This window comes from Thunnus thynnus, chromosome 10 (genome assembly GCF_963924715.1).
Source record: "Thunnus thynnus chromosome 10, fThuThy2.1, whole genome shotgun sequence".
NCBI classification, from domain to species: domain Eukaryota; kingdom Metazoa; phylum Chordata; class Actinopteri; order Scombriformes; family Scombridae; genus Thunnus; species Thunnus thynnus.
The window spans coordinates 13,829,102-13,842,492 of record NC_089526.1 but is presented as its reverse complement, the minus strand read 5'-3'; the positions used below and the strand labels follow the sequence as shown (position 1 = coordinate 13,842,492).

Genomic DNA, 13,391 nt, shown 5'->3' with positions numbered 1-13,391 from the left:
GGTGCTGAAGCTAAGTAATATCAAGGGAAGGTAATTAATTAAACTGTGATAATATTTTCATAGGATCATAAATACTATTACTAGACTTTCCCTTTCTCCTCCAGCATTAGCTTATTTTGACAAACTGCTTTTTTTTTTTTTTTCAGGATGGACCAAGCGTGTGGAGTACACACCTGGGTCAGGTAGCATCCCCCTGTTCCCCAGCTTGCATTTGGAGACCTGTGAAGAGACTGTGTGGAACATCCAGGCCACCGTAGAGCTCCAGACCGGCCACATCGGGAAGGGCTGCGACAGAGACAGCTATTCTGACAGATCAGTGCGACGACTGTGTGGTGGGGTCTGGTTTATACCTTACAACATGCAGCCAATAAGGGGGAATTATCGGTTATATTGATATCTTCTCTCTCTCTCTCCTGCCTTCATCAGGTGCTGTGAGGGGCGAGGTGGACCTCCTCCCACCTCCATCGCCTGCAGCCAACTGGACCTCCGCCCTGCCTACTCTCCCCTCTTCTGATTCCTCTCTGGTCTTCTCCTTTAACGGCTCGAACCATGTTGCTGTGGTGCCTGACTCTGTTGTGTCAGCACTATCTGGTGACCATTTCACCCTCCAGTTGTGGATGCGAAGAGGGGGTGCTAACATCCAGCCTGCGACCACTCAGACCAGAGGAAATCACAAGGAAGAGGAGACTATCGTGTGCGGCACTGTTAAGAACGGTGTGTTATAACGGTCAATTGTTGAATTTAATTTATGATATCATGGGTTTTATAGCATTTGAAGGCATTTTCCAAGTGTCTAGACAACATTGTGTTACTATTAAGTAAGAGAAGAAACGTCAGACCTTAGGAACCCTCATGAAGCTACCATCAGATTCTCAGAGCTGCAGGGAAAATCACTGCTGGCAAAAAAGCAGAATCTTTATAGCTTCAACAGCTACTATGAAGGTGCTCTTGAGACAGGCACTTGGACTGCTGTCCACTTGGCTGCTCCACTTGAGCATGTTCAGCACATCTTCCCTCGATAAACAGCGGCAATAAAGCCCACAAGTATATATCAGAGTAAATACTTGAATCATACAGAATAAGAAAGATTAAACAATCAATAATAACCTCATTGCACATTTTTATTACTGTGGTTATTCTGTAAAGAAATGGCTTGATATATTTTGACAAGGCCAATTATTTTCTCTGTGTCTGCTCTACAGATGACTCCTTCTCCCACTACTCTCTCTCCGTCCACGGCTGCCGTCTCTCTCTCTTCTACTGGCCCGACGTCTCAGCCGCACGGCCCGTCAAGTTCTTGTGGAAACTGGAGCAGGTACTGGGGGAGCGGCAAACAGCCAGGCTTTGATCTTTTCACTTGCGCTGTTCTTCTCTATTTGTACCTTAAGCAGAAACTGAAATGGAGGGAATGCGTGAGATGTGTGTAAGGTTAATGTTGACGCACGCACCAGAATACGTGAATAGGAGACGAAATGCTGTAGAATACTGATCATGTGGTAAACTCGCATACCTCTGTGCATGTTAGTGTGTGTGTGGGGGTTGTAGGTGTGAAAGGGGGCATGTTTTGACTGAAGCCACTGGGCCCAGACAGATTGAAGTTGCATGGATTAAAGCTTATACAGAGAAGATTTGTGAAATCCCTCCGTCTGAACCACGATATCTTATTAACCCCGTCTTTCTTTCCTGTCCCTTTGTCTTTATAATTCCCTTCTTCCCTCTTTGTGTTCCTTCTGTTTGTACACTATCAATTGAGCAAAAGCCAAAACACACAGGAATTTAAACAGGTCAAATATTCACAAACCAACAAACGTTACCCATGCGAGACAAGTCAACTGTTTTCTTTGTTCCGGCTCGAGTTGACGCCATCTTATCTCTGTCCAACAGGTGTGCGACAGCGAGTGGCATCATCTTTCACTCAGTGTCCAGTTCCCCTCAGTGACCTTGTATGTCGATGGTGTGACCTTCGACCCCGCCCTCATCCATGACAATGGAGCCATCCCCAACCCTGCCCCCCGCCAGAGGATGTTCATCGGTGCCTGCTGGGGTAAGACACTATAAATTTATGCTGCTAGATGCTGACAGAGGCATCCACAACTGACATATATTTCATTCCAGCCTAACGATGGAGTTTGACAGACATGTGTGCAAGCAGAGAGCGAGGAATTTTTTTTTTTGCATAAATGCTATGAGCAGCAATAGTGCAGTTTTGCATTCCTCTGTCACTGAAATGTCAAAAAAATCACACATTTCAGCCGTGAGCCGAAGATAGCAGGCTTCCATTTCTGGCGTAAGCACCGGCAAGTTACGGACCCTCGTAAGGCATCTCAAGACAATCTGCCCAGATATTTTTTCCCTCGCGTCATTCACTCCCTCATTTCACTCTCTTATAATTTGGTTGATGCATTTTGTCTTCGAGGGCTAATAATATAACTGACTTATCAATTATTCAGGGCAGCAGAACAACATGAGGGCCAGACAGCTATCAGCCAGTTACACCCGCACCACCAATAAAAATCGGAAACTCTGACTGCCAATTAACAGGGAGATGCACACACACACACACACACACACACACACACTCACACACACTCACAGTATTACAGTCTCATCCACAGTGGAAGTCACTCTGTTGCCTGCGTGGCAGCAGCTGCTGCTAGATAATGAGGAGGTGGTACATTTTTGAATATCTATGGGGTTTTTTTTGCTTGCATTTTCTCACTTGTGCCTGCTTGTGTTATTTATTTATTTTCTTTTTTTCCCCATTTTTCCTGTCAAATTCTCACACTTTCTTTTCATACATTAGTACTTGTAAGTATCTTTCTCACTCTGTCTTATTGTTTTCTCTTTTTCACATTTCCCTTTGCCCCCGACTGGTTTTTCCCTGCAGAGCCAGAAGAGAAGCAGAAGGAGATACTGAACAACACCATCCCAGAGGGTAAAGACTCAGGTGACCTCCTTGTTTTCACTCTGTTGTCTGCCTGTCTGTGTCAGCATGAGGGTGTGCAGAAACTGTTTTGCTGTGTCATTCTTGGTGTATTATATATATATATGTGTATATATATATGCATATTAGAAGGTGTATTGGTTGTTAATATACAGTATGTGTTCACGCTTGACTGTCTCTTCTCTTTAGTGAAGTATGTGGGTGGTTACCATGGCCTGTTGTCAGGCGTGACAGTACGTCCCGGCAGCGTGGAGCCTCACAGTGTGGTGGAGTGTCTGTACGCCTGCAGGGAGGGGCTGGACTTTGGAGACCTGGAGACTCTAGGCTCTGGCATGAAGGTAACGCTTCAGACAACTGTATTATACCACATTACAAAAAGAGAAGTTGATACTCAAAGACACTGTTTACTTTCTTAACTTGTGTCTTAGATATATACATTCAATTAGGATCTCTCATTCTCATCTGTGAAATTTACAGTCTTTAACATTCAAAATGAAAGACCCACCTACAGTCAATAATGCCTCACTGGAAGAGACACTTAGCTGCTTCTTTGCCCGCTTTGAGACAAAAGGGTTAGACGATGTAGCTACACCTCCACCAGCTACCAGCAATCACAAACTTACCATACAGACACAGGAGGTAAGGCTAATTCTGAGCAATGTGAATGTTAAGTGCTCAGAGACTGCGCCCATCAGCTTGTGGAGGTGTTTATTAACATCTTCGAACTGTTCCTGTCCCAGGCTGCTGCACCTGCCTGTCTGAAATCAGCCATATTCATACCACTGCCCAAACAGACCAACACCAGCTGCCTGAATGACTATAGACCAGTGACACTCACACCCATTATAGCAAAGTGCTTTGAAAGATAAAGCACATCAAATCCACCCCTCCCCCCCACCCTGGACCAGCACCAGTACGCCTAAACAGATCCACAGAGGATGCCATCACCACGGCTTTCCACACAGCACTAACCCACCTTGAACAGAAGGCAACATATGTGAGGCTGCTTTTTATAGAGTACAGCTCCATGTTCAACACTTTTGTCCTCAGCAGGTTGGTCGCCAAACTGCTTGACCTGGGTCTCAGTGACTCCATGTGCATGTGGATCAAGGACTTCCTATTCAACCGCCCACAGACGGGCAGACAGTCAGACTCGGTCCCCGCCTCTCCCTAAGCCTGACCCTCAGCACTGGCGTACCACAAGGCTGCATGCTCCTCTATTCCCTTTATACATATGACTGCATCCCCACACACCCCCTCAAACACAATCATTAAATTTGCAGATGACACAACAGTGGTGGGACTGATCTCAAACTGGGACGGAGACAGCCTACAGAGACGAAGTCTGCAAACTAGCAGGATGGTGTACAGAAAACAATCTATCACTGAACATCAAAAAAACCAAAGAACTCATCATAGACTTTAGACTTTCCAGCTTCAAGTTTCTAGAAACCCACATCACAGAGGACCTCACATGGACAATCAAGTCCACTGCTCTGGTCAAAAAGGCTCAACAGCGGCTCTACTTTCTAAGGACACTTAGGAAAACCAACCTGTCCATGAAGCTGCTTGTGTCCTTCTACCACTGCTCTACAGAGTGTTCTGACACACTGTATTACTGTATGATATGCCAACTGTTCAGCGGCAGATGAGAGCCCATAAACACAGCCCAGAAAATAATTGGACTCCCTCTGCCCACAATGGAAGACACCTTCAGATCACGCTGCCTCCACAGAGTCAGCGGCGTTCTGAAGGATGCAACTCACCCCTATCATCACCTCTTCTCTCTGCCGCCATCTGGAAGGCGCTACAGGGCCTTAAAGAGCTGCACTTCCAGGCTCAAAAACAGCTTTTTTACTGCAAAGCCGTCACTGAACTGAGCTCCACAAAACACTGTCTCCCTACCACCACCACCCCAACATCATCATAACACCACAGCACTAACAACTGGAATAATACAATGAATAAATGTGCAATAAGATCTGTTATTATCTATATATTACGTGCAATAATATTTTTATAGGGTGCAATAGCTTTTGGTACAATGTACAATAGTAGATAGCACATTTATCTTTTTATTATTATTATTTATCTATAAAGACAGGTGCACGTATGTATATGTATATATACATATATATATATAGATATATATAGATATATGTGTGTGGTGTGTGTGTGTGTGTGTGTGTGCATGAGTGGAATATTACATGAACCGGTTTAGGAGCTGCAAAACAAATTTCATCAGGACAATGTGCAATGACAATAAAGTCATTCTATTCTATTCTATTCTATTCTAAAACACGCCACACAGCTTTTGTCCAGTACACTATGCTGTATTCATCAAATATCATCTTGCCTTCATCAAGGTGGTGTCTGGTGTCTGTGCAATCCATCGATCAGTCATGTGACTTAGTATAAGAAAAACAACATTAGCGTTATCTTTTTAGAATATTTCTAACAAAATACAACGTTTACTCTTTATGGATACAGATACAAAACAACAACTGTTTTCTGAAATATAGTATATTTAAATCCCTTCCATCTCTTAATACTTATGGTCTCAAAATGTAATGTAATCCATCTAAAGCTCATTCTTTAACATTAACAATGAATGACTGAGAATTTGTTTCCTATCCACACATTTAAAATCACAGTTTTTCACAAATATTGTGCATAAGTACCTAACAGAGGGCATGTTACCATTTACTTTGCCTTCCTGTTTATGTGTATGTATTTTTGCTTTCAGTATGTGTAATCTGCAAATTAACTGTTGTTGACAAATGAGTTTCTAACATTGTCTAGTGGTAGTTTAGATGACCAGATCTTTATGAATTTGGAGCAATTAGGCTTTTTTTAAAAAATCTATGTATCTATGTGTTATAGTCAAAAAGTCAATAGAGACTCTTAATTATTTTCAGTGGTATCCCTTTAAGACAAAGTTAAACTGTATTTTTTTAATTAACCCTTGCTCTGAGTTTATGCAGGATAGTTTTCATACAAACTGTGAAATATCCAATGTTCTGATTCTTTGTAACTTGTTTGCTTCTTCATGTACATAAATGAATCTGAACTTAGATGTTCAAACTTGTCCTTTGACCCTGCAGGTTCATGTGAATCCCAGCCAGTCAGTGTTGGTGCTGGAGGGAGACGACATTGAAAGTTTTAACCGTGCAGTGCAGCAGGTCACCTACAGAAACTCTCTACGCTTCGCCACCCCTGGAGTTCGGCCCCTCAAACTTACCACCTCACTCAGGTACAAAACACACACACACACACATGTTGTCCTAAGTCACCTTTGGGGACATTACATAGACTTGAGGCTCTTTTATACAGAGATCCCGCATTATAGTCGTAAAGAAGATCTGTCATTTAGCCGCCTTTGCTTTTTCACACTGAACCAAACAAAATCGGCCTAATGCCGCCCCTGTGTGTGCTTTTACATAGCATGCCAGCATTGTGGATTCAGAGGCGTGACGTGTAACACATCAGCATCAGCTCCCTGTCCCCCCGTGCTGGCTGTCCCTTTTAACAAATGTCGATACATCTCTGTGACTACCTCAGTAGCCAGCTTATTGGCGGAGCAACTCTGCCCCTCTACTTGAACAGGCTGTGTAATAGGGGCTTTAGATTCATTTCCTGGAGACTTACCCTAACCCTAACCATAACCACTACTTGCCTAAAACCAACCTTTACCCTAACCTTAACCTAACCCTAACCTTAACCACTGACCCAAAAATCAGCTTTTTCCCTATTGGTGACTCAGTTTTTGTCCCCAGTTGGACAAGCTGGCCCCAATTAACTGGCCTTAAATCTAAAATTTGTCCCCAAAAGTATCCTATGACAGACACACACACACATAGAAACAAATGGAAATGGCTCTTCGCCTTTGTGCATAGACTTCAACAACCTTGCACATTAGAATTCAATTATACAACAGGCAAAAATTCTGATTTCACCACCAATAGTAGTCTGGTTGGGCCAGAGAGGAATGCAAATGCAAAACTGCAATCATAGGCATGCCTCAATATTCACAGAGAACTTTACTAGTTAAGTTATTCATATGCCCTTCAATTGAAAACAACACATCTCTAAATGTTTTTCTAGAGTGATTCTGTGAAATGCAGAAAACTGACTGAGGCAGTAGGAGATGAGGCAGGCTGAGGGAAAGTGGCTTCACCATTATGCAAATTATGACACTGGAATGCTTTGTACTTCACAAATGATACATCAGGCGTTTGCTAACATTTTAGCGAGTATCTGAGAGTCGAATTTTCCTCCAGCAGTCTGCAGCTGTCAGATCGAGTGTCCCACTCTGGACTGTGCTGCTTCTTTCTCCTTTGACATCGAACTCATCAAACATGGACCTTGCCTCTACTGTGATAAGGACTGCCGTGGCATGAAAGAGATGATTATATAGAAAATATGTCAAAGCAAGAGATAACGAGGAATATCTTATCTCTTTGTTCATTCAGCCACCAAGTACCTTTTGCTTTACCAGGATAAACTGCAGGTCCCAAAGTCATTCTGCCTGGTTTTACATTAACTGATGTTGCTTCACTGGTTGTTCTTTTTTAGCCTAGACCGATAAGTGTAGTGCCAGTGATATCTATCAACCTATATATGTTGTTAACATGTTTTCTTTACAATTTAGCATGTTTCTAACTGTGAAAAACAATTCAAATTCTCAGCAAATTGTATTATTATAACTCATTTTTGCCTTTGCTGTTATGGCAGATGCATCCAACACGACACTGCACAGCTCCTCCTGAACAATCCCTGTAAAACTATCCCACATTGTTTCAGTGTGCTTCACTCTGAATCACCTGGCTGTGAAATAAAAAGCACACAAACTCTGTTCGGCTCAGTGCTCAGCCATGCTTAACAACTGCAACTGGCTCTCTGGCTTTAGCAGTCACTTTTAGTTGATGAAATATTAATTCACCTTGGGAAGTACAGTCCAGTGCATATAGGGTATATTGTGTATTTATATTTATACTACGCTGAAACTATGTGCCTGCAGATAAAGCAGGACTCGTCAAACTCAGCCTGTGCAGATATTGTAATTAATGTCTTTAGGGGTTGTTTTGTTTTTGTTGTATGTTTATAAGATTAGAATGATTTCCTGCTAACGAGTTGGTGCTGGAGGTTTTTTTCCACTGATCTTTTGAAGATCCCAGTGATTCAAGGTCATCTGCAGATTTTTTTTTTCTTGGTTTCAGTTCAAGTGCACCGCAGTTTTTTTTTTTCTCCAGTGTGTTTTATTGCGTGTGTGAAGATTAGACTGATTTGAGGCCAGGAGTTACCCAGATGGCTGAACAGCAGGCCCTTCTGGAGAGACCGATAGAAGCAGCTGCTCACTCTGATAGCGGAAATGTAACACACACACTAGCATGCACTCTGCTTAATCCCCTTTCAAATACGATGCTGAATTATACTGCAGATGAATAAATATGTAAGAAGCCTGTCATCAATCTGATTTGCTCTCTCTTTCTGGCAGGAAAATTTAATTTGTAGCAGTGGAGCTTGTGTGGTCTGACATTTGCTATTTTCGGTGTCACAACGGAATAATGTTAACCACAGTCACGGTAGAATTAGGGAGCTATATTGAGAAAACACTGCATTTAGACCTTTTTGCCAACTTTACTAACATCACTCAGTTTGTTTTGGTTGAACTTGGAGACACGCTAGCGGCTCTCTGAGGCTGTATTTGGATACAGCGGTGCTTGCTAACAGCATGCTAACACGTTCACATTGACAGTGCTAACATGTTGATATTTAGCAGATGTAATGTTCACCATGTTCACTATCTTAGTTTAAGGTGTTAGCATGTTAACATTTGCTAATTAGCACTAATAAAAAATACAGTTGATGCTGATGGGTATTGGGAATTAGTTTTGCATAAACCAAAGTGTTGAACAAATTAAAATATTGACCTGATGATGACGCTACATGAACAGTTAAAGTCCCCCTCAATTCAAAAATGTGTTTTACTTCTTGTTCCTTCAGTTGTATTTTTGAGCTTCGCTGTGCAGGATTATGTATGTGCAGAGGTTTTTTTTTTTTCACATTCATTTGATGAAAGTAGAAAGTTTCTCAGTGCTCATTGAAAATCAGATTTTAAGGGGCGAGCATGATGAAAAATGAAGCCAATGCGGAAGTGCCAAAAACTGCAGTTCCTTGAATGGCCACTTGAGGCTGGCTCCAAAAGCGAGTCCATCTCCATAGACCCCCATGTTAAAATGCCCAACTTTACAGCAGAAATAAACATGTTTACAGCCTGGAACAAAAAACAGTTTTGGTCTCTATAGCTAATTTCCCCTTTCATTACAACTGTACGGGGGGTGAATTTTTTTTATAACTCACCCGTTCAAAGAAGGAGAGAACCGTTAAGTTATGCATAATGAAAGACATGGCTGCTTTGAGTGACAGGTCCACCAGCCGCTAGGTGGCTTGTTTCAGCCATTCGGCCCGCCTCTTTACCGATTTTTGATTGGCTGGGAGTTAGGCAGAGTCACTACTGCCAAGATGGCGACGGCCGGTGCAGCTCACTTTGAGCTTCAAAACTGCTCTTCAGAAACCAACGGGTGACGTCATGGTAACTACGTCCATATTTTTATACAGTCTATGACACAAGTGTGACTTGTGTAAAACTTGAAGCCTCCAGTGCACATCTTGTGTCCAGCAGTTAAACTTTTGAAATGAAATATATTTGCATATGCATTGATTCTTGAATTTTTAAGAAGGAGGGAAGGAGTAGATGCCATTTTAAATCATTTTAATGCAGTAATTATGCTATTATAATTACTGTATTAATTACTATTATAATTATATATAATTTTTTGTGGAAAACCCATATCAGATGCACAATATTGTTCCAGCGGAGAGTATTTTTATATGTCTTAATACATGTCCATAGAGGGTCTTTAAGGTATCAACAAAGTTGTTAGGATTCATCTTGAGGGGGACATGAATGTTTGTACTAAACTTTCATGTCGGTTCATCTATTCGTTGTTGAGAAATTTCACTCAATACCACAAATGTGAAGCTCATGGTAGCGCTATAGTAAAAGTCAGAGGATCACCAAACTCAGCAGGCTTCATCCTCTGGACATCATGAATGTCTGTATAAAATTCAACTGTACGTCATCTAGTAGTTGCAGAGATATTCAGTCTAGACCAATATGGTGAACAGACAAACGTTGCCATCCAAACAAGTTTCTTGGGCAAACACCGCAAAGAGCGTAATTACTAACCAATGAAATTCTTTCTATCTCTTTTTATCTTTCTTTCTTGCTCTGACACACACTTCCTTCCACCCTGCCAGATGTTTCAACGAGGAGAGCTGCCTGTCCCTCAAGCAGCTGGAAGGCTACCTGGTGGTCCTCCAGCCTGACGCCCCTCAGATCTCTCTGTCTGGAGTCGGCCCCCATCTGGCTCGTCCTGCCCCTGAGTTTGAAGGCCCTCGTGGCGTCCCCCTATTCCCGGAGCTCAGGATCGTCTGTTCACTGTCTCATGCAGTCAACACAGCTGCGCAGGGGATGGAGGGTGGAGGTGAGTCAGACTGCTCATTGATGGACTGATTTTTCAAATGTATTCAGACATAACCCAGACTTAAATGGAAATGAGGTGATTCCAGAAGAGGCCATCTATGGCCAATTGGTTTCTTAAATGGACTTAATAATGTTGTAATTTAACTTGTGCCCTTTCTATCGGCTCTTAGCTCTAATGTCCGACGCTGTGGCTCACACTTTGGACGGCTGTGAGGTCCAACCTCTGGGCGAGGAGCTAAACCCAGAGAGGGAGGAGCTTCTAGTCGACATGGATGTTGTGCGAGAGAGGGGGTTGGAAATCATCAATACTACTGCATATATTGCCATCACAGGTACCGCTGTGCATGAAGACATTCTTCACCTTTTAAAATTGTCATTGTTTTTAACTAGGAAAGCCTCAATAGAATGAAAAATAGTGTAAAAAATGTCAAGAGTTAAAGACAAACATAAAACAGATAGCACAAAATAGTCCCAAAATCTCAATTAAATAGTCGGTTTTGTGGCTCATTTTTTTAAAGCCCATGAAGCATTTTCTATGTTTTTTCTTGTTTATTAAGAGTTTTAACAGTCAAAAGCTCAGCTAATCTGCTTTTTTAGGACTGTGTGGGTGTGGTTTAAACAGAACTGATCAACACTGTTGGCAACAGTAGAAAAGAAACCCACATTTATATTCAAATTTTGCTAAATCCTGATTAGAGCATCCTGATTAACAGAAATATGTGACATCACCTGCCCACTTGAAAACTGTGAGAGAAGCAAAGACAAAATACAGAAAATCTCTCATGTGAAATAACCAAGACTGAAGGTTTTGTGTTTGTTCAATATGAGACTCCATAGCTGATTGAGAAAATAGGTTTTCAGGGTCTTTTAAGTCTGCATTCAGTTCTTTTTCAATAAAATTCAATATGATAGATTCCCAGTGACCTAAAAAGAAAAAGGTTCTTACTTTTTGTCAGTAAGTGGCTACAGACTACTTATCTCTCCTTCTCCTCCTTTCTACAGGTATCGTCTCAGTATTGACTCCCTGTCTTCGTTTTGTTCTGTGCTCCCTCCAGGTGCTGAATCCATCTCTGTGTACGAGGACGTCCTTCGCTCAGTCCGCTACCGGCTGGCTAAAGGCTCGGCCCGCTTCGAGAGGCGGTTCCGCCTGTCCTGCTCTGAGATGAATGGCAGATACACCAGCAATGAGTTGACCCTGGAGGTGAGGAGAAACATCACTTACATAACACCTGTGGTCCTGACAAAAAGATAAAATCCTTTAGATATAAGCATGAAAGTTCATTCTTGACCTTTGGGAACAGGATGTGTATGAAAGCTAGTGAGTAGTAGATGGTTGTAGTTGTGAAAAAAGCCATGAGGGTTGCAAATATATTTGTTGTGAGGTACCAACACTATGTGGTGATATAGTCAGTGATGTAATTCTTTCTTCTCTGTTTTTCCTCCATGCAGGTGAACTTCCTCCACTCTCTGGACAGCCTGTACCACCCGTCCCACCTGCTGGCCTCCCAACAGCAATTTCTCCATCCATCTCACCACTCTGGGGAGTTGAGTGGTCACACCTTACCCAATCCTCACCGCAACTCAGGTGACATTTCCTTCCCACCAGCTTTGCCTGTCCTGTTTATTTACATATTACATTTCTAGAACAGACTTCACAAAGTGCTTTACAATAAAAGACAAAATCAATACATGAAATGTGGAGTATGAGAGTAATGAATAGAAGTTATAAATAGAATAGAAATAAAAAATAAATGAGACTAAACAAAGGCAAGTCTACACAGGTGGGTCTTGAGCTGCCTCTTAAAGGTGTCCACAGATTTCATAGTTTTAAAATTTAGGGGCCTCGTCCTCAAAGGCACAAAGTCTCCTTTAGTTTTACATCTGGAGCAAGGAACAACCAACAAGCCCTGATCAGAGGACCTCAAAGACCTACTGGTGATGTAAAACTGCAGTCGTTATCTAATTTGGGCAGGTACCTGAACATGTAGAGCTCTAAAAGTAATCAAGAGTCTTGAATTGGATTCTGAATTTGGTCAGTATGAAGAACATTGAGTGCATGGTGTGCCAGCGTGTCTCCTACACCTCTGCTGTTTCAATTGTGAAAAAACTTCAACATGATAGGATCATCAGGTTGAATCATGGTGCCCACACACTTGAACATCCCAGCAAATGTTAGTTCCCATGTTTATTGTAATCATGGGACATGTCACCCAATGCAACAGTATGGCTTATTGATGTGTTTTTCAAAAATGAATGGAGCTCTATGGCACAGACGAATAAGCTGTATCGTTTTAGCTACACTGACAATAATTTTTAACCCTTACATACAGTTCAGGTAAACCATTTTTACATTTGAGAGCAGTAAAAACACCCTAAACACTATTCTTTTCTAAAATGACCCAGAATATACAAAAAATGACATATTTCAACTTTTAAAAAATTTGTGCAGCTGATACACATTTTTTTATATAGAGAGAGTGTTCCAGATTAAATATGACCCGTATTTATTGAAAAAAATAAAAATCACAATTCAAAACTGTTGTTTCATTCTGCAAATATAATAAAATTCATTCATGGTTGTTATGTTCTCCTGTTTTAGTTAACATAGGAGGACTCATAACATAGAGTGATTGTGAATGTTAAATGAATGTAAACAAATAAAGAACACACTCTCTCTGCTCTCAGAAAGCTTCATTAATTTCTTTATAAAAATTCAAAGGGAGTTTTCAGTTCTAAGATCCAAGTGGAGGCCATCACTCGGTTTAGGGCCATAAAAACAGAAAACAACCTCACCAGATTTCTTGTGGGACACTTTAGGAGCTTTTAAAAGAACAGGAGTGGAAGATCTGAGATTTCTTATTGGGACATAAAATGAAAGGCTGTCACTGAGGCTTTGTA

General features: G+C 41.6%; 1 protein-coding gene across 3 annotated transcripts in view; it reads left to right on the top strand.

Moving 5' to 3' along the window:
• Window positions 1-13,391, top strand: part of clstn3 (calsyntenin 3) — a 29,146-nt gene that overhangs the window by 9,823 nt on the left and 5,932 nt on the right. For 2 of the 3 annotated variants that reach the window (XM_067601139.1, XM_067601137.1), the window contains 11 exons: window positions 147-332; window positions 427-714; window positions 1,203-1,315; window positions 1,885-2,044; window positions 2,888-2,947; window positions 3,134-3,282; window positions 6,049-6,197; window positions 10,268-10,494; window positions 10,664-10,825; window positions 11,549-11,694; window positions 11,943-12,078. In XM_067601139.1, coding sequence (XP_067457240.1) covers window positions 147-332; window positions 427-714; window positions 1,203-1,315; window positions 1,885-2,044; window positions 2,888-2,947; window positions 3,134-3,282; window positions 6,049-6,197; window positions 10,268-10,494; window positions 10,664-10,825; window positions 11,549-11,694; window positions 11,943-12,078 — 1,776 coding nt within the window. The remainder of the gene's footprint in view (window positions 1-146; window positions 333-426; window positions 715-1,202; window positions 1,316-1,884; window positions 2,045-2,887; window positions 2,948-3,133; window positions 3,283-6,048; window positions 6,198-10,267; window positions 10,495-10,663; window positions 10,826-11,548; window positions 11,695-11,942; window positions 12,079-13,391) is intronic. The other variant, XM_067601138.1, reaches the window with a different exon arrangement.